The sequence below is a fragment of the Chrysemys picta genome, chromosome 4 (genome assembly GCF_011386835.1).
Source record: "Chrysemys picta bellii isolate R12L10 chromosome 4, ASM1138683v2, whole genome shotgun sequence".
Classification (NCBI taxonomy): domain Eukaryota; kingdom Metazoa; phylum Chordata; order Testudines; family Emydidae; genus Chrysemys; species Chrysemys picta.
The window spans coordinates 138826011-138851117 of record NC_088794.1 but is presented as its reverse complement, the minus strand read 5'-3'; the positions used below and the strand labels follow the sequence as shown (position 1 = coordinate 138851117).

The following is a 25107-nucleotide window of genomic DNA, read 5'->3' as shown; positions in this document are numbered from 1 at the left end:
GGGAGGTGGCTACTGCTGCTCAGGGAGGTGGATTGCCTATGTAGGTCCTACATCCATGGAACAACCCCTTCCAGCGACACAGGAAGTGTCTACACCAGTGGTTCTCAAACTGTGGTCCATGGATGACTAGTGGTCTGAAAGCTCCATTCAGGTGGTCCGTGGATAGTTCCCTCTAAGGTGTGCACCTGGGCGACCATACACAAGAGAAGAAAGAGCCTCCCATCTAATTAGTGGAGCCATGCAGGCGTGGTTCCACTAATTAGGCGCCTGGACCCTGGAGAAGATGCACTTGTAATGTGAGGTGGTGGCCTTGAAGGGAATAGGAGGTAGTGGGGTTAGAAGAGGGCATTGGGAGAATTTCGGATGTGCGGCGCTGTGGCAGCCAGAGAAAGAGGTGAGAGATGGCCTCCTTCCCAGCCCCAGCTCAGGGGCTGCCACCATGGCGGGGAAGAGAGGGCACATCCATTGCATTAGAAAGGTAAGACTATGGATATTAAAATGTGAGTTGTGGAACAAAAAAGTTTATAAAGTTTTTTTTTTAACAATAGCTAGCTAACGGTACAAACATTTGGAAAGATCGTTCAGTGATCTGCTGAGACCCTGAGCAATTTTCAAGTGGTCCGCAGGAAAAAAAGTTTGAGAACCACTGGTCTACACCGCAGCGGCTTGTGTCCATAATGTAGACGTGCCCCTAGCCAGTGAAGGAAGGGGCCCTCGAAAACCCAGCAGCTGAAATCCAGGCTCCACTGAAGCCGATGGCATTTTTGCCATTGACCTGACCCCACTGGGGAAAAGGATTTCAGCTCCCCGTGTAGACATGTGCTTGGGTGCACGGGGGAGGAAGAGGGGTTTCAGTTCCCTCTGGCTGTGGGGAAATGTGAGAGAAAACTCCCCTTCCCCCTTAGTTGGACAGTTTGGTGGGAGAGGGGGTCCTTGCCGCTTAGCTGGGGCGGTCTCGGTTCCCCCTCAGTTGAGGACAGCTGGGGGGGGGGGGGGGGGCGCCCTTCCCCGTTAGCTGGACGGTTGCCGGGGGGTGGGGGGGGGACGTTCCTTTCGCCTTAGCCCAATAACGGTTGGCGCGCGGGCTGCGCGCGATGCCGCGCTGACTCCCTGCCTCTGGCGGAGGCTGCCCGCAGTCACACCCCGGTTCTCGCGGCCGCTCCGAGGCGAGGCGAGGCCGGGCCGCTCCTGCCGCAGATGGAGGCCATAGAGGAGCTGGCGCTGGCGCCCTGCGCCTCCTCCCAGTACCTGCGGCCCTACCGGCTCCGCTACCGGCAGGTGAGTCCCGGCTCCTGCGGCACGGCGGGCGGCAGCTGTTGCTTGCGGAAGCCCCGGCCACAGCTGGGCCTAGGAGCGCGCCGGAGCGCTGCCCTGCCAGGAAATGCGGCCTGGCCCGTGGCGGAATGGTGCCCTCCCCCCGCAGCCTCCCGCGGACCTGCCCCCTTGCTCCTAGTCCTCACCCGCGCCCCGTTCGCACTAGGTCCCTCCCAAATCTCTTTCCCTGCCCCTAGGGTCCCACGCAGCTCAGGCTCCCTTGCGCCCCCTGCCCCTCCTGCGGACACTGGGCTCTGGCTCTGTGTTTTCGTTGTTCTCCCAGCTGTGTCAATTCAAAGCAGGAGGAGGTGGGGAAGGTTGGAAATAACTGACATCTGAATGAGCTTGGACAAAACACCAGAAGAGGTGACTTTAGTTGTTCCTAATAGCTGAACAAGGCACGAGCGTCCCATCGCAATTTCTTCTCAGGCAGGTTTTTCGTGATTATGATGGCTGGTGGTATTTATGTGGCAGCAGTAATATTGTCCTGAAGAGTGCAGTAGTAGTCTTATAATGCATGTTAATTATGGTCTTTTATATGAATCTACTCATATATACAGCACCTTTCATCCCCAAGCACTTTACATTTGCTGTGTAAACAGGAACCACTTGATCCACCCGCCACTGAAATACAGCCACCTCTGGGGTAGAATGCAGCTGTTGTTTAACAGCGCACAGCAACCTACATAATAGTTTAGGACTGGAAGTGAAGGCAGATACCATATCTGATTGAAATTGAAGTTGGTACTTTCATTGTAAACTGGAAATAGGCCAAAATACACCTGCCCTTGCAAAAAGTGCCATTGGGTTTTGTAAAAGACTGCAAGTGGTCATGCATGCAGTGGTCAGACTTGGAACCTTGGTTTTATTTCTCATCTGAAAGACTGAATTATAGTGCCCCCTATTGCCAGTGCTTGGGCATTGGTTTGGTACTGATAAGGGCTGAAACACTGCTGCCTGCAGCAATTTAATTTTCTTTGCAGTTCTCACTAAATACTAATCAATTTGGACCTCACTTCTTGAGTAATGTCATGTAAAAAAATAATTTTGTTGCAGTAATTGGAGTAAAGTTGGATGATTGTCTAGATCATCAAAAGTTATGAAACTGCCATCTACCGCCAACTTTACAGCACCTGCATGTGGGAAGCAATGGAAGTGGTAATAGGAAATCCTTTTCCTTATTATGTCAATATAAACATGAACCACCTTTCAAAAGATCCCTGAGAATTAGAGCCCTCAGCAATACAAAGAGTACTCCTGATAAAATGAGATTAGTATCTGCTACTGTAACATACTGTGTTTTCCCCTGCAGAATCTGTTCAGTAAATAGGTTTACAAAGAGCAATTTTTTTTCTCTAATTAAATGTACTGTAGTGGTCACTCCAGTCTCAGTATTGACCCAGTGAGGTCCATGACTGTAGCAAATACAGCAGAACCCAGTCCCTTCAGAAATTAGCAATGCCAAGCTACTTCTCTTCATTCCTTTTATCCTTTCTTTTGTTTGTTTTTAGGCCTGGCCTACACTATGGAGTTATGTCAACTGTAAGGCAGCTTATGTCGACCTAACTCTGTAAGTGTCTACATTACTATGTTGCTTCCACTGATGTAAGTTGCCCACTACACTGACCTAATAACTCCACCTCTGTGAGAGGCATAGCATTTAGGTTGATGTAGTTAGGGTGATGCAGTGTCTGTGTGGGCCCCAGGGCAGGCAGGGCTCCAGCTGTCAGTGCCCCACACAGTTAAGTCAATGGAAGTGTGTTGGCAGTACGTTGACATAACTTAAGTTGACTTAATTTTGTAGTAAAGACTTGCTCTTAGAGAGGCTCGTTAAGGAATAAAGAGGAGTCGTGTGTGTGGAGGAGATATATGTAAGACTAGGAGTTGGAGTGTTGGAAAAGGAAAAGCAGGAGGTGATCAAATAGACAGGGACAGAGTAGGAGGGAACATTTTGAAGTTGGGAACTTCTGCATATCACAAATAGTGTCTTCCTGCACAAATAGAAAATATAAAGAATTCTTGTAAATAAAGTTTCTGATCACGGATTACCTTTAAATATTGATGAACTCTAGGTACCTCCAGAACGTCACTAGTGATCTTTAATTGTTCCATCTAAAGATAACAGTATTTGGCTGGAGATTCAATTGTAAATTCCTGAATCTTTGTGGTCCTATCTCCACAACTAAAACAATCAAGTCAGACAACAGTGGTTAAACTTAATTTGAGGTCTAGATGACTTAAATTACAATTTAGCCTGCAGGTATAGCCTTGTCCATGCAGGCTGGACCACATTTAGTTTTAAATCAGTAGGGCCACAGCCATGCTCAAAAGCCATTGTTGAACTTGCTTGTTTTCGTAGTGTAACCAAGGCCAAAAATATCTGATGCAGAAAGTTGCCCTGATGTGTTTCTGAAAATGAGTTTCCCGCACTGGGATATGAGGATTAAGACCCAATTCTGCAAGGAGCTCCATGCAGGGGAAGCAAGATTGGGGCCTCATTAATGGCCTGAGAACTTTGAAGATGAAAAGCACTAAGTTGATGTTGATGTTGTTGTTGTTATTATTATTTATTATTATTATAATACTGTACCAACTAATTCCACATTTAGAAATATTTTTTATATAATAGCATGAGTGTTCCCAGCTGCCTAAAACGTTTTCTGAAGCTTCATTCTGCTTTTTGGTAAACATAGAACGTTCTTTTCTAGTTTGACAGTTAAAATGTTGCTGTGAAAATAATAAACAGAATTTTAGGTAACCTGTTCAAACAAGTAGCACTGGTCTGTAAAATCTTCAAAGACTCCACTATTAGGAAGTGTTCATTTGTCAAAGCAATCATGTTAAGGAAGATGGTGTTATTTCTTTTGCAGACTTTTTCTGAATTCCTTCACCCTTTCTTGTACTCATGATAATATTAAATGCAAAATAATAAGACAGCATTTTGGCTGAAATGACATCATATAGTATTTTCTATGCATGAACATAAGGAACCTTGAAGTTATAGTTTTCACAGCGGCATGAGCATACACTATATTTTAGATGAATGGTGGTCTTTAAGTTAAGGCACAGGATTGGGAGTAGAAGTGAGGGGACCTGGATCTATTCATGGCACTGCCACAGACTTCTGATGTAATGCTATTCAAATTTCAACATTATTTTAGCATGGGATGTGGTTGGGAGTTGCTGAAGGGAAAATATGAAGAAAATTTGGAAAGTCAGAGAAGTAGTAGAAGGGAAACATCAAGGTATTTTTGTGTGTGCTGTAATGAAGGTTTATTTTCATTCAACACACTTTGGCCACCAGCTTTGCACCTGTTCCTAGTGTGAAATAGCTTAGAGACAGTTAGAAGGTAATGGATGGTAATGTAGAGATTGGTTAGCAGTGGCAGAAATTTCCAGCTTTTTAGGTTAAGCATAGTCTTTATCTTAATTTTAACAAACTCTTAACAGTAAATATCATCTTAAATTGGGAATCTTGCTTCTAATGATTTCATGTATGCAACCGAATGAAACAAATTAACTGAACTCCATCTATTGTGTCTGTTTAGTTGTATAATCCCAAGAGAATGGTAGGCAGTTTACACAACAGTAAGAAGAGACAACCTCTACATGTAAGAGATTGCTGCTCCGTTTGTAGCTAAGTAACATGAAAAATGATTATACTCCACTGTATGCAGATTGCAATCTCAAATTATAAAGCTGATAAAAATATTAAAAATAAGTGTACTTGTGTGAGTGTGGTGAGATAACTTAGGTTTCCTCAGGAAGCAGGATCTTTAGGGGATGCGAGAGTTGAGAGATTGTTGGGAATAATAGGCTGGGAAGGCAGTGAGAAACCTGAGGTAGAATTGTTTGTTGTGGACATATGGGTGTGGAGTTATGAGGGTAACAGCTGATCAGAGAGCAGGAATTCACTTTGCGTTCATTGAAGCCAGTAGCAAAGGTGCCAGTAATTACAGTAATGCAGGTTCAAGCCTGCACTATACATTCTCTGTATACAATTTTTACAAATCTCTACATTTTAGAAATAAATTAATTAAGCAAACAATGGTGTTCTGATTTAATGTCCAAAGGCCATTAGTAGCCAGAGCACAGGAGCTGGCATATTGGTTATTGAGAAACAGCTATGCACTTATGCAAATCAGACTCCATAGTTTAGAATAACTGTGAAATAACTGCACAGTTGAGTGCTAGTAAATGTATTTCACCCATATGCTATGGTTAGGCTCTGGTTATTCCACTTCAGAATAATGATTGCTAAGGGCTTGTCTAAATGGGTACATGCAGAAACATTTATCCAAATTAACTAAAGGTGTGAATTCAAAGTGGGTTTGTTAAACTGCATTAAACTCCTGTGTGTACACTCTCATTCAAAATTAAAGTGATGTTAATTGGGTTTATCTTAATTCACTTCCAAATTAAGGCTGGGTCTATTCTTAAAAATTAGACCGACCTAGCTATGTTGCTCAGGGCTGTGAAAAATTATGTGTCCTTAGCACCATAGTTTGGTAGACCTAAGCCCTGGTGTAGGCACAGCTAAATCAACAGAATAATTCTTTTGGCAACCTAGTTATCACGTCTCAGAGAGGTGGATTGACTACAAAGAAAGGAAAAACTTCTATCAACATAGGAAGTGTCTACACCAGTGGTTCCCAAACTGGGGTTTGCAGAACGTTACAGGGGGTTCGCCAGAAAAAAATCACTAATGGCGGACAGAGGACCCCGGGTATTGGAGACAGCAGGTGGGACCTGGTTGCAGGGCAGACACCCCAAGCTCCAGGAAGAGCGGGGCCGGGCAGTTGGGGCTGGCAGCCCAAGTCCTGGCGGTCAGCGGGGGAGCCGGCAGCCCAAACCCCAGCGCTCCGCTTGGGGCTGGCAGCCCGAGCCCTGCCCCCGGCAGCAGGGGAGCCGGCAGCCCAAGCCCCAGGAAGAATGGGGCCGGCAGTTGGGGCATCCATCACACTGAGGAAATTTAATCTTAAATCCCTGAAAATATTAATTTTTAGGAGGGGGTTCACGAGATTTCACAATTTAGTGAAAGGGGTTCGCAGACTGTTAAAGTTTGGGAACCACTGGTCTACACTATGCCACACTACAGCATCTACACTATAACGGCACACCTGCAGCACTGTAGCTGTTCTACTGTAGTGGCTGTATTGTAGACCTACCATAAATTAAACCAAATTAAGGACACTTGAATGTTAAAAGAGAGTGCACACAGGGGTTTAATGAGGTTTAACTAATCCACTTTAAATTTACACCTTTAGTTAATTTGAATTAATTTCCTGAGTGTCCCCATGTACATAGGCCCCAGAATGGAAATAATCAGGTCCAGAGAAAACGAGCCACTTTACAACATCTGATGTAGATTTTTATTACAGTTGCTATGTAAAAAAAAGACTGGTGTTTTGTATACTCCTAGTAGTATTCTCGTCGCATTTTTTGTACAATCTTCAATTTGTTTTTTGTTTAAATTATGACTCATGATTTTTTTTTAATATAAATTGAGCTAGCTCGGAGAAATCTACCCGTATATGTCTGTAATTTTTCAATTGAGATTAAAAATACATGTCTTTTTAGAGATAAGTAAAAATGGCTACTTATCATTTCCCAGTACAAAAAATTCTGTCATCTGAAGCAGTGTAGCATGTAGCAGTATACATATGGTGTATGTTTTAATACAGATGATGAGCAGTAATGTACAAACCTTTACAGTGGATTTGGATGTTCTGGAAGTTATAAAATCTTCTCTAAGTGGGAATATTGTGTAAAATGTAAAGACAGAAAAACAGATTTTAATGCTTTATATTAGATGAGTATAGCACATTGTGATTATACCTTGAAAACAGTTTTAATAATAAGAAATTACATGTAAATGGCTAGTTATATTGAATATGCATTTTTTTACATTTTGCAGCCATAACTCATATGTTTTTAAATTATTTGCTTGAAAACGCTATGTAGAAAATGACGATTTAGCACAAACAGGGACATTATATTTTTTTATTCCCCAGAATATGTAAAATAACTATCTGACTTAAATTTTTGTGAATTAATCTTTCTATATAATTTATAGCTAAATAAAGCAGCATTCCCTGATCTTCAAGAACTTAGCTTTCAACATGTTGTCTCTTAAACATAGACCAAGGTCTTGTTAATATAGTAATACTGAAGTTTAAACAAACTAAAGCATACTTTTCATTACTGGTCAACTAGTGTCACACGAAAGCCATGATCGCTGATCAAAACAACATTAATTATCTGTTTCACATTGTGCGTTCTCTGTCAAAATCCTTCAGATGTTGCATATGAAGCTGAGAGGGAACCTTAAGGCCTGTGACAGAGCAGCTGGTCTGGACATGGGCTGATGCCCCAGTTGACAGGTTGTTGGATTAGAAAGAATATCAAAGGCAGTGAGTAAGATTAGGGATAAGTGAACATCTGACAGCAGTTTGCAGCAGGGGAGAACAGATGATAAACAATGGGAGCTGGGTACTTGCGGGGGGGACTGAGAGGTGAGAAGGCCATGGGAAAAGTGTGGCAGCAATCATTAAAGCTCCAGGTTGCTGAGCCTCATGAATAGAACAGGAAATAGGATTTGCTAGGACAGATGTGCTGAGTGGTGATGAATACATTATAGGGAAATGAGGGCAAACTCCTAAAGGTGAGGGCTATTCTTTCTCTGAAAATGTTAAATATAAATGTGGGAAAGATTCACCCTTCCGTAAAAAACAAAACATTCCAGTTTGTTTGAAAAATAATGCAGAAAAGGAGGGAATACAGCTGTTGATTTTGACTTTATTAAATGTTTATTCTTCAGTGATACTTTTAACAAACTACAGAACACTTAATGCTAAACCAATAATAATATCACAGGTACTTATTTTGACAGTCTAAAATGATGAAGAGATGGAAATCATGGTTATTTTAGATGGTGCTTTGATGCTTTTTAATTTGTTTGCAGTACATGGTATCTACATAACATAGTGGTGGGGCATGTTGCAGATATCTACAATTATTTCTCAGAATAACTATGTGGCACTTCCTGGGCTTTTTGTGCCACAAAACTATTATTTTTGTTGCTACTTCTTGCTGGATCCATTTCCTCTGTTCATGATATAGCCAGTTAGACAAAGCCAATGGACTGGCAAATATGTTCTTTGTGTAGCTTCTAAGAAACATGGATGCTGATTGGTGTACTTCTGCCACTTTCATTTGAGGCCTGAAAAAGTTATTGAAATTTGAAACTGGAGTAATATATTAGTTTATCAAGAGGAAGAAATGTGTGAAATATATGCAAGCCTTTGGTACCCACAGAGGGTATCAGTAAAGCTTGTTTCCAGACTTCTAGGCAGTTGTCCCACTAAATGCAATATTTTCCCATATTGTAGAAGGCACTACAGGCTCATTAAACCAGGGTAGAAACTGAGATGATGTGAGAGTGTAGCTGCGAGCCAACTCACCGACTGGGGAACAACTGTGCAATCCAGGACCCTTTCCTCAGGGCTGGCTTTACTTTCAAACAAGTGTTCCAAAACAAATGCATGTGCCCTACAACTATAGCTCCCAGTTTTAAGGACCCCAGGGCGGTAACAGGCACATTGGGATGCATGCATGTGCTCCAAGGTCCTGTTGCAGGGAGAGTAGCCATTCCTGTTGCCAAAATGTTATATACTGTATCTCGAGTGGAGCAATAGCTTAAACAGTCTTTCTCTTCCGGAAATTCTAAGAAGAATTGTACTCCGAACAGGAATATTAGAGTAGTAACATGAAAAAGGTGCTCAGATACAATGGCTATGAACACAGTACAACATACTTAGATAGATAAAGTATGCTTTAGTACTGTTTAGTTTCAGTGCCCAACATAACCCTATCACTACATTTGGACCAAATCACAATCTGAAGAACTCCCAGTTTGCTTCAGGTTCAACATTTGTTTAGGCTACTTAGAGATCATTTGACAGTATTGCTTCTTTGGAATAAATCTATGTATTTAAAGTATTATGTTGCATTTATAGGGAACCTTTTGTCCTTTGTCCTTTTCCCAAAATACTTCAGTAACAACCAGAATATACATAAGCAAATCACTCAAGTTCAAGTTGTCATTTATATTTCTCTGTTAGGTAGCAGATGTGTTGCTTCGTATCCATATCTTCAGGATAGGTGGTAAGTTAGGAGAAGCTGCTGCTTGAATCGTTCTACATTTTCAGCTTTCTCAGATGGGAAGATGAAGAGTTGGTCTGTGTTACGGAAAACAGATGAACTTTTAGCTTTTTTAAATGTAAAGGTAATAAGAAAATATGAAAACATGGAGCTAGTTGCGTCTGTTAACTGTGTGCTGGTTTTGTTGATAGTGGGGGAGGGCAGGAGGATGAAAGGTCTTAAAGATCTTTGTGAGAAGTGCCTGTGAGAAAGTCTTAGGGGGAAATCTAAAGATTGTTACTAAGCCTTGGCTTCCATTAGCCCCCTGCTGCTGTTCTTCATCAAGTTATTTTAATGGCTTTCAAAGCAAGTGAGTGGAAAATGGTTTCTCTGGAACTTTAAGGAGACTGAACTGCAAACTGTCATTGCTTTACAAGTAAAACACATCAAAGATTGATGGAAGAATTGCTTGTTAAACACATTAAAGATTCTAATTAAAAAATGGAGATACAAAAGAGACATCACAGTCATCATAATTACTCAAAGGTGAAAGCTTAATGGCTTGTCATCTGCTGAGAATCCTGTGTTAAAAGTACCTCTTTCATATTTTTTGTATTCCTTTATATATTTTAGAGTTTTTTACATTTGCATGAATGAAGGACATATATTAAAAAAACCCTTAAAATGCAAAATAAAATCTCAAATTAATATGCTTTTCAAAAGTCCCTTTGCATATATTCAAGGATGCTTTGAAGATATCTGAACCTTCGAATTCTGACATCTATGTATCTTTTAAATATCTAGCTGTTTCTCTGACTCTGTGTAATACAGTATATAAAAATATTTCGTATGTGTGTACTCTGTGAGAGACACATATGGATATTGTATATGTCACACACAGTAAATAACCTTGTAGGTATTTTCTGTAGAACCTGCTTCTCTCCATTTTCAACCCACCCCCAACCCCCTTAAAAAAAATATTGTACTCTGGATGTCAATGTGTTTTAGGGCTATACAATTGATATCTTCTGAATAGGAAAAAAGGGGTTCAGTGTATATAGAAAATAACACTTCTACTGAGAGTTTAAAAATCTGAGCTTTCTATTTCAAAGCAAGATGCATATTGTAGTATGTAAGGCTGGTCAAGATCAATGTATATATTTAATAAACAAACATAATTAATATAGAAGCATCTTTCTACAATATGAAAACAGTGATTTGTTAAATACTTTATTAGTAATCACGAAAAGCATCTATTCCATTATGCTAGTCACTAGTCCTTCTCCATACTGCAATTGCAAAAGTCTCATGTAAAGTTTGTCTAAATGCACAGTTTTTGTAGTTTCAGCAAGTGAAGTGATTTATTCATTTATACACATTCTTAATTAAGAAAACAATTCTTGTCAGTAACCATAGCAGTGAGTTGATTTTTGCACATGCTGTGGTTAAAGAAAAATAGAAATAGTATAGAAAGTCCTAATATGTTGTAATAGTAAAAAGTCTATAAGGACTTCAGTGTCAGACAGTCTCATAGTTAGAGGAGGAAATAGGATGGTAAGTAGCTTGTTCAAAATTAGATTACTGAGAGTTTGGTAACATTTAGCATAAGTATCTTAATAATCTACATTACAAATTATATCACTTTATGCTTAATTCTAATACTGGATAATCATTAAGCATCACTTCTCTCCTACCCTTCCACCCAAAGATGTGTAAATGTATTCTGAAAATCTGTGTGAAACTAATTATGGAATTCACAAATCTTCTCCAGTTGTAACTCGAACCTTTAAAACTTACTTATCCCTGGTAGGTATTTTATCATTAGGTAATAAGTACAATTAACTTGAAAAGTAGTAAATAGGATGTTTTATTGAGCTTCATATTGATTAAAAATACTACGTAGTATAACAGACATGTAATACACTAAAGTCCAAAACCTGAGGTTCTACTGTATATTTTTATATATTTGTTGAAATCTTAACCTCATTAAAGTGAATGGAATTTTTGCCATTGACTTCAATGGGACCACGATTTTACTTAATCCTTTCTGAGGCAAACTCCAAAACAGTTTAGCTAGTGGATTACTTTTTCAGAAAGTAAACAGAATTATTGCCATTGGGATCATCAGTGTCCTTAGGGGGTGACCAGAAACTACACTTAGGAACAAAGTGAGCTTTAATTCAACACTTGGAGAAAATAAAATAAATAGTATAACTTCTTAAACAGTGTTACTAACAATAATTATTTTATTAGAAGTCTGTATGATATACAGATGCTTCTGCTATTAAAGCTACTTTTAGCTGATTGCAAAGAAATTGGAAAAAAAACCTGCTGACTATAGTTCAATTTTCTTTTGATTTTAGTATAGATCTCTGATTGTTTGATGACTGCTTAAAAATCTATTGAGCTTGAAGCAGCAACATAGAGCAGCAGTGTGCGTAGAAGTGTTGTTTTCTGGCGGGTCTGTCATAGTTGTTTTTTATGTATGCAGCTGCACTTAGGACTCTTTGCTTTTGACATTATAACAATCATGGTATTCGTAAAATATTGCGATTAATTTAATAAGTGGACTATTGTAGACAGCTTTCAATGAAAAGAGCCTTTCAGCACTACTTTAGGAAACTCTTGATTCCACCAATCAAAGTTTTTCAGTTCTTCGCATTTTTTTAATTTTTTAATGGAGCATCTGCTAGAGTGTTTTGTCTGCAAGGCATATGTTTGTTTTAAAAAAGACTTAATACACCTTGAAGCTTGATCAATAACTTGTCTGAGTTGGAGTGCTTAGATAAGTCAATGGCAGGTCCATGAGAATCTTGACATTCTCTCAAGTTGAAGCAGCATTCTCTCAAAACCTATCATCATAGTCCAAAAGAATGATCAGAATAACTGCTTACTGGATATTTATCACTGATCTTACTTACTGTTTAAAGAGTTTCTAATGTACTAGTATGGACAGCATTAATATTATAAAAGAGCTATTAATGGTCCAATGTAAACATTGTTAAATGAGAGAAAATTTAAAGATCATCTTATCAGACCCAGCAGTTTAGGACTGGCAACAGCCAGATCAGGGAAAATGTTTCATCAGAAGAAAGAAAAACTAGAACATTTTGTTTTTATTAAACAATGATAAAGTGAAAAAGACTAGTGACCATTTTGCCAATGTGATATCTTCCCCTCTATTCTATATAGGCTGTTGTACAGCCCAGATCTCTATACTAGGTGAGTGCCTTCCAGTACTGCATTGAGGGATGTGATGAATATCTGTCTGATGTGGTTTGTTTTCTCCCTCATCATCTCCCAGGGGAGAACTGTGTATGCAGTGTGGATTTTGTTTTTAATTTTTTTCAAATGTACATGGTGCTATGTGTGTGTTAGAGTAGGCAGGTCAAAGAAGTATGCCTTGCAGGAAGAGCTAAAGGTTAGTGATGGTCCTTAGTTCCTGGGTGAGTTTGTCCCTGTTGGTCTCCGGAGAAATCTCTTGTCTCCTTCATGGGTGACCTATACCCTTACAGTAAAAATGTCCATTGTGCCTGAGAACAGAGTTGTTGACCATGCTCTTCATTGTGGAGCTGTAGGCTCTTTTGTTATGCTGGGCTTAGGCCGTTGAATGCCTGGAAGATAAGGACCGAGACCTTGACTTTCTAGTCCCTTGGAAGCAAGTGGAGAGAGCAACGTACTGGTTTGATGTGTGTGTGCAGGAGCCTGTGTTGTTGAGGAGATGTACAGAATGCTGCAGTGTTAGCTGGAGGTTCCTAGGCCTTCACTATAAAAAGACATGGGGTAGAATTGATTGGCTGGACTTCCCTTGAGATTCTAAAGCAGAGCAGGGCTTCTTCTCTACCTTCCTTGCACCATGGAGACACCTAGGTGCAGCAACTGGCTTTGTTCCCAACTTCACTAGAACTCACTAAGGGCCTACAGGAATTTGTATATTGCTTGATAACCTTTTCTAATCTTGTTAATACTTGTTCTTTGTTGACCAAAACCAGATCTGTATTTGATGCAAGGCATATTTCATTGAGCTGCACTCTTGAATTGACTTGATTTGTGCATCCAAAAACATTTTGTCTCTTAAAGGGCTTAAATAATAATTAGCAAACAGTCACTTTATTAAATAAATTTACATATCACATGCTGACTGTTTTACAAGTGGATTTACAAAACTGTGTGGCCTAAAAGAAATCCACACATCATAGATACTGCTTCCTAATCCTATTTTTAATAATCCATGACTAAACAGACAGGCACCATGCTTTTCCCAATCGAACATTCTGCTGCAGGTAATTTAGTGAAGCGATTAAATCAAGACAGAGCTTATTGGCTGCAATGAAAATGTAATATTGCTGTTGAAACTAATATCCTCACTCTCCTGTCTCATGACTGCTGAATGCAGCTCCATCATATTTTCAAACAGATTACAGAACAGGGGATGGAAGGGGTTGTTTCCTTCCCTGCTGGTTACTCTTCAGCTGAGGAAGATGTAATGGGGTTTACAAACTCCATACTGAGCGTAGACAGAAGGGAAAGGAGCGTCTTTCCCCACTTACAGGCAATCAGGCTGACCACCCCCCAGCCGAGCTGCCAGACTTGCCAATCATGTAGGCATGCACCCCCACCTGGAGATGCAAAACAGCCTGGGATAGTAGAGACGCAACAGCCCCACACCAGGCTGTCTCCAAGAAACTGATAGGGTGACAAAGGAAAAATGCAAGCCCTGGAGTTTAAGGGCTGATTGACTCATTTTAAGTTAAGTTGATGGACTAGGCTAATGGGAGATGATCAGAGGGAGACCAGTTAGGAGAAAGCTAGGACTTCTGGAGAGACTGCTCAAAAGCTAGTTGACAAAGTGGTACCAGAAGGCGGGTTGACTTTAATGGTCCCTGCAGAAAGGAAAGCTAAAAAAAAATAAATGAAGCGCAACACAAAATCTCTTAACTTTTTGCTGATATACCCGAGAGCTAGGGAGGTGAATCAGCCCCTTCAATAGCTGGCTGACTCACAAGCACAGCAACAACAGAGGCAACAACAACTGTTTGAACAGATGGCATTGCACCAGCAACAGTTGTTGCACTGGATGGCAGACCTGATATCAGATACTCCTCAGGGTCCCGCCACAGGGAATGTGTCCCCTGTACTTCAGGGAACCACTCCGACCCTGACGCTTCCGTAGTTGACGACAGATGATGACCTGGAGTCTTTCTTGGTAACTTTTGAAAGGGTGACCATGGCCTGTCAATGGCCCCCGGCACAGTGGGAAATCCAGCTCCCTCCATTCCTTATTGAAGCCTGGGCAGCATATCGGGGACTTGAAGAAACAGCAGGTCAGGACTTTGAACAGGTGAAGGCTGCCATAGTGTATCAGCTAGGTCTAGTTGAAGAAACCTACTGTAAGCGTTTCTGCTATAAGAGATACCCTCTCTCTCCCCCCAAAGCATGGCCACAGGCAATCACCCAAAGATTAAAGGACTTCTGCCAGCATTGGTTAAAACTAGAGTTTCAAACGGGACCCCAGATAGTAGAACACACAGTTATGGAGCAGTTTGTAGAGATTCTTCCACTGGTGGGCTAAGACTGTTTGTAGACACTGACCGGTAATCCTAGCGGATGTAACCTGCCTTATGGGGGAACGACATGACTACTCAAGCCATCCAGGGCCCCTCTGCTACAGAAATACCTGCTCCATACATATGGGAGAAGGAAACAGACAGAGTTCCAAGGAGGGGGGTCCCATTTTGGGTAAAGCCCAAGAAAACACAGACACCTGACTGATCATTGGGCCTGATAGGTGATAGATGTGCCTCTCGGGGTCTATGGGTAAGATTCCCTTGAGACAGCAAGCCTACAACTTTAAACAACCCACTAACCACATGCCCCACACCAACATAGGAACAAGGGTTCAGTGAATCTTAGAAAAACAATTACAAGGCCACTAGAAGACAGTGGACAGACTTGATCATGTGTTACTCCTGTCAGTGGCAGGGACAGGTTTTGCAACTGCCCCTCAGTGGAATGTAATTTCGGGCAGGTGTGGACAGAGAGGATAGGGCCCGGCAAAAACCCCGCGAAAGTGAATGGCCCAGAAACACTGGCCCTCATAGACGCGGAGTGTGACCAGTTGTTTGTCGGGGAGCAGATGGGAGAACAGTAGGGAAGCTGGCAAAGGAGGAAGTTGCCCCTAAATGCATCCATGGAGATATTCTGTGGTATCCCAGCATGATAGTAAAATTGACTTTTGACAGGAGCCAAGGTCATATGAAGGTATATGTGTTTCCAGATTATCTCTACCCAGTGATATTAGCCTGAGCCTGGCTGTATTTTCCGGAACTCTTACAGAAGTTTCCCTTAACACAGGAGCCTGAAGAAGATGCTTCAACAGAAACGTTAGAGCTCTTGTTCCCTTTTAAGGACCCCAATCTATTTAAGTACTGGCCTAGAAGGAAAAAGTTACATAGAAAGAAGTGGATAGACAGGAAAGAGAGGTGAGAGGCTACCCCCTCCATAGGCATAATGGAGACCACAGACTATAGTTGATCCAGGCAATGCAGAAGATGGGGAAGAACCAAAACAAGACACTCCCTCTCAAACTGGAAGCAGAGAGGCTAATGGGCTTCTAGGATTTTTGCATGGAACAAAGAAACTGAGGCTTTGAGCAAGTGGCAGTGACAGACCCCATGAAGGCATGGTAGTACCCTCATTTTGCCCTTAAGTGCGACTTGTTATATCACATAGACCAGGACAAGCCGATGCAGGAGAAACACACCAATTACTAGTGCCCTAGGGGTACTGTTGTGAGCTTCTACATCTAGCACACATAATCCCATGTGTGGGACACCTTGGGAAGGATAAGATACAGTCTAGGATCCTGTCCCGATATTTTTGGCCAGGTGTCCTTAAAGAAGTCAAGAATTTCTGTGCATCATGCCTTGAATGCCAATTAGCGGCCCCCGAAGGAGTCCCATGGGCTCCACTAGTACCTCTTCCCTTAGTGGAGACTCCCTTTGAATGAATAGGCATCAACCTTATAGGCCTCCTAGAGAAGTGCCTCCAGACACCAGCATATACAAGAGAGGTATGTAGTATACTGAAGGTTAAAATATTATGTACATCCGAGTATCATCTTCAGACAGCGGGCCTAGTGGAAAGATTTAATCTGATGCTAAAGAGGAGTCTTAGGAAATTTATTACTCTGGACTCCTTGACAGTGGGATCAATTACTCATGGCCCTACTTTTTGCCATTAGGCAAGTATCCCAAGCTTCTGCAGGATTTTCACCATTTGAACTGCTATATAGGTGATAGCCAAGAGGCATACTAAACCTGGTGCAGTAGTTATAGGAAAACTAGGGTCCAAGAGCTGAAAACCTTGTACAATATGTCTTAGTTATGTGTGAGACTGGAGGCTATGGGGGCCTTCACTAAACAAAACTTCAAAGAAATGCAGGAATGACAGTGACATTATAATAAAGGGGTACAACTGTGCACCTTCCAGCCAGGTGACAGAGTTCTACTGCTTTTTCCAAGTTCTGAATCAAAGCTGATGGCCAAGGCCCTTATGAGGTGATAAAGAAGGTAGGAACAATGGACTATTTAATCAGACAACTAAGGGGCATGCCCTCCCCAAATTTACCATATAAGTTTGCTAAAGCCAGGGAAAATCTCTTCATCATGCCATGTCCCGAGAAACCAGAACTGGAACCCCAAATTAACAACTTCCTGAAAGAAAGCTCAATACCCCTTGAGAGAACTTAAACCAGAAGCAAAAGGAACAGATACTCCAACTGGTAGCCACTTTTACAAAGATATTCTCAGCCCATCCTGGGGAGATGTCCTTTTCTCACCATCACAATAATATGGAACCAAGTGAAGTAAAAAGAACAGGAGTACTTGTGGCACCTTAGAGACTAACAAATTTATTAGAGCATAAGCTTTCGTGGACTACAGCCCACTTCTTCGGATGCATATAGAGTGGAATATAGAGTGGATGCATATAGAGCTACTCTGAAACCAAGTGAAGTAATATGTGAAGAGCTTTGACCAGTCCCCAACAAATTGACAAGGGCTGTTGAGAGAACTCAAGGTCATGTTAGCATTTGTGACAATAGAGGAATCCCAAAGTGACTTGATGAGTACTGTTGTGCTGGTTCCAAAGCCAGATGACTCACTGCATTTCTGTATAGACTTCAGAAAGGTGAACGCTGCTTGCCCTTCAGGTTACACAATGTTTGATGGACCAGTTACTCCAATAGCATAATCAATATGCAGTGGCATACTGGGAGGACATGGTAATTTATAGAAAATATTCCCATCTGGACAAAATAGCAGCCATTCTCCAGTGACGGAGGGAAGCCAGGTTAACAGCTAACCCAGCCAGTGCATGATAGGAAAACAGGAAGCCTGCTACATGGTCGGTGGAGAGAAAATCCATCTGTTAGTAGATAAGGTTCATGCCTTACAGGCATATAAAACTCCCACCGTCAAAAGGCAAGTTCGGGACATTCTAGGTCTAGCTAGCTACTATCACTGGTTCATATCACATTTTGCCATCATAGTAGCCCCAGTAACCAACATAGCTAAGGGCACTGCCTCAAAATAGGTCTTATGGATACCCAGATGCAAACTTCGAGAAGGAATTTGTATTGCAAACAGATGCATTGAATGTACGGCTAGGGGTGGCCCTTTCCCAAGAGGTAGATGGAGTAGAACACCCAATAGTGGACATCAGCCAGAAACTCTTTCCTCACGATGGGGTATACTTGGTGATAGAGAAGGAATGCTTGGCCACCACGTGGGCAATAGAAAACTTATTGCACTACCTCCTGGGGAATGTATCCACATTAGTTACAGATCATGCCCCCTTGTGCAGGCTGAATGTACTGGAAGAGGATCATGAGATGGTGCCTGTTGTATCCGGAAGGCATGTGATTGCAACAGCAGGCAGGAAGTTTGCATCACAATGCTGATTTTCTGTCAAGAGAAGTAGCCTTTGCCAGTCAAGGCTGGGCCTTGGCCTTTAGGGGTGGATATGTAATGGGGTTTACAAGCCTCATGCTGAACAGAGGGGAAAGGAGAGTCCCCACTTACAGGCAATCGGGCTGAGTGCTCCCCAGACCAGCTGCCAGAATTGCCAAACATGCAGGCACGCACCCATCCCGACCCCCCCAGGACCAATACGCAAAACAAGCCCAGCTATAAAGGAAGGAGAACAGAGAGAGATGGGGATGCAAAACATCTTGGGATAGTAGAGGTGCAACAGTTCCACACTAGGCTGCCTCCAAGAAACTTGACAGGGTGACAAAGGAAAATGCAAGCCCTGGATTTTTAGGGACTGATTGACTCATTTTAGGTTAAGTTGATGGACTGGGCTAATGGAAGATGAATAGAGGAAGACCAGTTAGGAGAAAGCTAGGACTTCTGGAAAGACTGCTCAAAAGAGCAGTGACAAAGTATTCTAAATGGGCAATATTTAAGACAGAGTGGCATTCATTAGCAAAATGACTATAAAAGGGATAAGAAATATTAGCAAATGGTTGCTGTTGACATGTTCCTAAAGGGTTAGTGGCAGCTTAAGCCATGGTTTTATTGTGTTCTCAGTGCTGTTTTCCTACTTCCATCCTCATGTGATCCAGCCACTGCAGATCTGTAAAACTTGTAATGATGAAAGGACAGTTTCTTCCCTTCTCTTGAATGAGGGTCTTGACACTGGGCAGCAAAGACTGGAATGAAAGGAGAGATTAAATTTGTGTGGTAGTAGACTTGGGACTGATCATTTTAAGGTTCATTCTCTCACTCTACAATCTATTCTCATGTCTGCTGCTTGCCAGGTTGTTCTTAGCTACCTGCACTCAAATGCACTGAGAACCTCCCGCAAAGCCTCTAGAAGTCTCTGAATTAAAGGGGCTCTGGATCAGACTGAGACGAGGTCTTATCCTTCAGCAGCCACAGTTTCTTCTCTATCTTATACCCCTGAAGCCTCAGGTGCGTAAATGGAATAAAGCTGCCAGGGTGTAACTTGTGCAGAGCGAGAGTTTGACTGTGTGCATCACTCTGAAGAGATTACCCCATTAGGCTTCTGTTTCAATGTGGTCTCTTTGACTTTATTTACTTCTGTGTGGTTAGTTGCTGTTGTCTCTCACTGTACACTTTATCTATGGGAGGTCTAGATGTATTATGTCAGGTGTAAAATAATTTCCTCGGTCTGTCATTGGGTATCACTATTCTGAGATTCTCCAAGGACACCCTTTTTCTCTTTAGTTCTGCATCCAAAACGAGCATGCTGCCAGTGGAAACAGAAGAGATTGATACAGTAGTTCTTGTTACAAAGAATATAAAATGAGCCTCAGAAACCCAGGAGATTTTCTTCTTTGTGGGTAACATTTTCAAGTCACCTACCCCTGAAAGAAAGTGATTAGGAGATTTTGAAAATTGTACCCTACATCTTTATTTTTACTATGCTCACTGGATGTAGCATATGTACAGTAAACTTCTAACATTTCTGACTATTATAGATGACAATTTTCTAACTGAAAAAGCATTGTATCCAACATAGGAGAATTCTATATAAGACCTCATCTTGACAGATAAAAAGGAACTGATCACAGAACTAAAAATTAATAGTAACCTTGGTAAAGTGATCAGGACTGGATCACGTTCATAATGTATAAACAATAAAATTCAGAGTAATAATGTATATACTTGGTGCTCTAAAAGGGCCAGTTTCACAAAGCTGAAAACAATTATGAGTTAAGTTAGCTGGGAGAAAGAATTTAATCAGAAAAATATGAATGATGATTGGGAATTGCTTTATTAGATGCCTAAAACAGCCACAGTCCCACAAATTGAGAAAGAAGGCTGTATTGATTAAAAAAATGGTTTGGGGGAAGTGAAGGTAGCTATAAAAAAATAATAGCTATAACAATTGGAAGAAAGGGAAAGTTGATAGTAGTGGATATAAATTAGAAGCTAAGAATCATAGAAAATTGATAAAGGAAGCAAAGCGACACAAGGAGAAGTCTGTGGCCAGAAGAATTAAGAAAAAAGGAGTTTATATTAGGAATAAAAAGAATACTCTCAATTATATTTGTCCATTACTAGATGGAAGTGGCAGAATTATCAATAATAATGCAGAAAAGGCAGAGGTGTTCAATAAATATTTCTGCTATTTGGAAAAAATCATGATATAACAGTATCGTGATACTAGTGGAATGGAAAGACTGTTATCTTAGGAATCTGTTAAACAGGAGCTATTAAAGTTAGACATTTTTAAGTCAGTAGGTCCAAATAATTTTCATGCAAGAGTTTAAAAAGAGATGGCTGAGAAGCTCACCATTTATACTGATTTTCAATAAGTCTTGGAACACTGGGGAAGTTCCAGAAGACTGAAAGAAAGCTAATGTGCCAATATTTTTAAAGGATAAGTGGATGGCCTGGGTAATTATAGGACTATCAGTCTGAATCGATCCTACACAAGATAATAGACTCAATAAATATTAAGGGAGGGTAATACAATTAGTGCCAATCAATATAGACTAAACAGCCACACAGACCACCTTAAGGACTTAACTGGAGATCGATCTGAGTTGCTCTCAATCTGCAAGAAGGCTGCATCCCTTTGGGTTTTGCCTTCATTTTAGTCACTTGGATTTTTTGCCTGCTGTGATTTTGCATAAACCCTCTGCTAGCTTGCTTACAAAACTGGGAGGGAGATTGTTCAGTAGCTGTACTTGACAGCAGCCTCAGTTGGGATTCATGGCTTTAGTCAATAATAAGGATAGTAAATGTCATGGGAACTTAAAGAATAAGTTAGAAGGGGTGAGTTCCTGTCTATTGTATGCTGGTGAGTTCAACTTGTTGCACATATTTTTTGTTAGGGCTAAATAATGCTCTACAGACAAACATTACTGATATATAAATCATATTTGTGCAATTGGCACATGAAGAGCAATAATGTAGCTGAAGAACAGGCTGCAGTGTGTGTTAGACTTCTTGCAAAAGGGCTGCAAAGAAAAGTGAGAAAATCCAGGGGCAAAAAATTGCCAGAGGGGTGATTTTTGTACACTCGTTCTCTCTATATCAATTTATTTTCATCAAGACACCAGGAAAAATTCAAATACTTATAGTTTGTAGTCTGTGTCTTGGTTTTTGTGTTTGCCATTTCCATAAGATTTCTATAAAATAAAAAGATTTAAAGCTCCTGTTAAGGTTGAGTCGGCAGTTTTCAATTTAGGGAGTTGTGACCAGTGCCTGTATAATATAATTGCAAGAACTCAAGGAAAAAAAAGTATTGAGCATGGTTAAATGGGAAGGTACAAGTAGTTAATGAAGCCCAACAGAGATCCTTCAGAAATTGAAAGCCAAATGAAAGGAATATAAATGATTGTAGGTAAAATATGAGCTGAAAATAGATCCTGTCAAACTACCCTGATATATATATATTTAGGAGATTACAAGTTTGGTTGATAAAGGTAATAATGTTGATGCAATATGGTGTTGAAGTAATATACTTAGATTCCTAAAAAAGGTGTTTGACCTGGTACCACACAACATTTTGATTAAAAATACCCCTAGAACAAAATAAAATTAACATGGCACACGTTACATGGATTAAAAACAACCTAATTACAGGTCTCAAAATGTAGTTTTAAATGGGAAATCATTGATGGATTGTATTTCTAGTGGGGTCCTTTGCCCTATGCTTTTTAACTTTTTTATCAATGACCTAAAGAAAACAAAATCATCACTGATAAAGTTTAGAGATGACACAAAACTTGGGGGAATGGTAAATAATGAAGAGAACAGGTTACTAATCCAGAGTAATCTGGATTGTTTGGTAAACTGGACACCAGCAAACTATATGCATTTTAATATGGCTAAATGTATACATCTAGGAACAAAGTACATAGACCATAATTACAGAATGGGGCACTTTATCCTGGGAAGCGGTGACTGAAGAAGATTTGGGGGTCATGGTGGATAATTAGCTGAAATGAGCTCCCAGTGGAATGCTGTGGCCAAAAGTGCTAATGGGATCCTTGGATGCATAAACGGGAATCTTGAGTAGGAGTAGAGATGTTATTTTACCTCTATAGTTGGCACTGGAGTGACCACCTCTGGAATACTATGTTTAGTTCTGATGTCCACAATTCAAGAAGGATGTTGATAAATTGGAGCAGGTTTAGAGAAGATCCACAAGAATGATTAAAGGATTAGAAAACCTGCCTTATAGTAAGACTCAGTGAGCTCAATCTATTTAGCTTAATGAAGAGAAAGTTAAGGGATGACTTGATTACAGTGTATAAGTACCTACATTGGGAAAAAATATTTGATAGCGGGTTTGTCAGTCTAGCAGAGAAAGCTATAACAATCCAATGACTAATTCAGACTGGAAATGAGGTGTAATTTTTACCAGTGAGAGTAATTAACCATTGGAACAATTTGTCAAGGATTCTCCATCACCAACAATTTTTAAAATTCAGCTTGATGTTTTTTCTAAAACATATGATCTAGGAATTATTTTAGGAAAGTTTTATAGCCTATGTTAGATAGGAGTTCAAACTAGATGATCGCTGTGGTCCCTTCTGGCCCTGGAATCTATGAACCTTTTAAAAACAAAAAAAAAACCACACACAAAAAACCACCCCAGAACAGATTCAGTAGTCTGCCTTCTTTCTGTATAGCAGGAAGGGGGTAAAAGGTTTGCTTTTAATGTGAGAGTTCCTGGTTATCATTTCTGCTCACCTGGATGGGTTACAGGCAATCTTCATGAAGACTGAGCACAAAACACCAAATGTCTGATAAAAGCATTTATCTCAGCCCTTTGTAGGCCCTGATCTTGCAAACATTTAAGCACATGCTTAACTTTATGCATGTGCATTGTCCTATTGAACTGAATGAAATTAATCTTTTGCTTAACTACTTGCATAATCGGGCCCACCAAGTGTAAGAGTTGAGGTTAGTGTTAAGGCTGACGTTTAACATGTAATGGGACTGACTTTACATTAATTGAACAATTTTAATTTTTGAAAATTCCTGGTTTTCGGTGTGGTTTTTTTATTTGTTTGGAGCCCATGATCTTGCAAACTGAAATTATTCTAGGCTGTGTTTAATTTCTTGCTTATTGTTAAGAAAAAAGGTATAGGGTGGGGGAGAGAGAGGTGCTGAAGGCAATAGCTTGTAAGTCCTTTGCTCTACAGTCTTTCAGCAGCAGAACTTGTAAGTTCTTCAGCAAGTGCACATGTAATTATCTGTGCCATGCATATGCAATAGATTTGTATTTTAGTGTGCCCCTGTAAATTTATAGAAACACTGTTCAAAGCCACATGTTCAGTGCATAGATTTCAAAGGGTTATCTCTTAAATCTTTTGTTTATTTCAAACTATACAAAGACATTTGTTCCTCACGAGTGCTATGTCCAGATCAGGGCCGGCTCCAGGCACCAGCAAAGGAAGCAGGTGCTTGGGGCGGCCAATGGAAAGGAGCGGCACGTCCGGGTCTTCGGCGGCGGGTTCCTCAGTCCCTCTTGGAGTGAAGGACCCGCCGCCAAATTGCCGCCGAAAAATGAAGCGGTGCGGTAGAGGTACCGCCAAAGTGCTGCCGATCGCGGCTTTATCTTTTTTCCCGCTTCGCCACTTGGGGCGGCAAAAAAGCTGGAGCTGGCCCTGGTCCAGACCAAGTTTCAAACTTCAGCTGTTTTGAATTAGCTTTTTCTAAAATGTGTGGTCAGAAATTTTTAAAACAAGAGTGTATTTTTCCCTCCATCCTTGCCTTCCATTTTGCTCAGACTTTTTTGGGGGTGGGGGTGTAAATCACTATGGAAAATGTCAGCACCAAAACATAAATGTAAAGGAAAGTTGAGACTATGAAAATGGGGTAAAATCTATTTGCAACCAAGCTCCAAATCAGGGGTCAGCAACGTTTGGCACACGGCTCGCCAGGGTAAGCACCCTAGCGGGCCGGGCCAGTTTATTTACCTGCTGACGCGGCAGGTTCGGCCGATCGCGGCCCCCTCTGGCCGCGGTTCACCGTCCCGGGCCAATGGGGGCAGCGGAAATGTGGCAAGCACATCCCTCGCGTGCGCCGCTTCCCGCTGCCCCCATTGGCCCGGGACGGTGAACCGTGGCAAGTGGGGGCCACGATCGGCCGAACCTGCCGCGTCAGCAGATAAATAAAGTGGCCCGGCCCGCTAGGGTGCTCACCCTGGCGAGCCGCGTGCCAAACGTTGCCGACCCCTGCTCTAAATGCTAGGAAATTAGTCAAAATGCTATAATGTTTAATATTCAATTTAAACTCTGTCCTATATATTAAATATCGTTACAGTTTTCTAAAGCAAACCATGTGACTTTGCAATTGGTGACTTTTGCTGGAATTTATCAGTGTTAACATGGTGCCAGAAGAGCCACATCTGTATCCCAGATTATAACTTTAGTTTATATGCTGAGCTGATGGTGTAAAATGATGGTAGTGAAAAAAGTCATAAGTTTGACCTGTGAATATATCATGTTTCTTAGTGCAAGCACCACATCCCCACTCCTAATATAGATTCCAATGTACTTGGAAATTAAGTATGTTTTATATGTAATGAGCAGTTGCTTTTAATTACAATATTATATTGCAAATGTGACTGAATTTAGTATATAAATGTAAGAAAGAAGAC

General features: G+C 41.0%; 1 protein-coding gene across 5 annotated transcripts in view; it reads left to right on the top strand.

The window, feature by feature from the left end:
* The first annotated feature begins 424 nt into the window (after positions 1-424).
* The window catches only part of NUDT14 (nudix hydrolase 14), an 87674-nt gene continuing 62991 nt past the window's right edge, over positions 425-25107 (top strand). Inside the window, exons 1-2 of one of the 5 annotated variants that reach the window (XM_065593750.1) lie at positions 1155-1278; positions 2826-2884. Coding sequence is in view for 3 of the 5 variants with exons in the window: in XM_005285856.5 (XP_005285913.2) it covers positions 1198-1278 (81 nt within the window). In the remaining 2 variants the exon portion in view is untranslated. Of the gene's footprint in view, positions 479-945; positions 1279-1638; positions 1681-2825; positions 2885-25107 lie in introns of those variants that run through there. The other 4 variants (XM_065593749.1, XM_005285856.5, XM_065593751.1 and 1 more) reach the window with 4 other exon arrangements.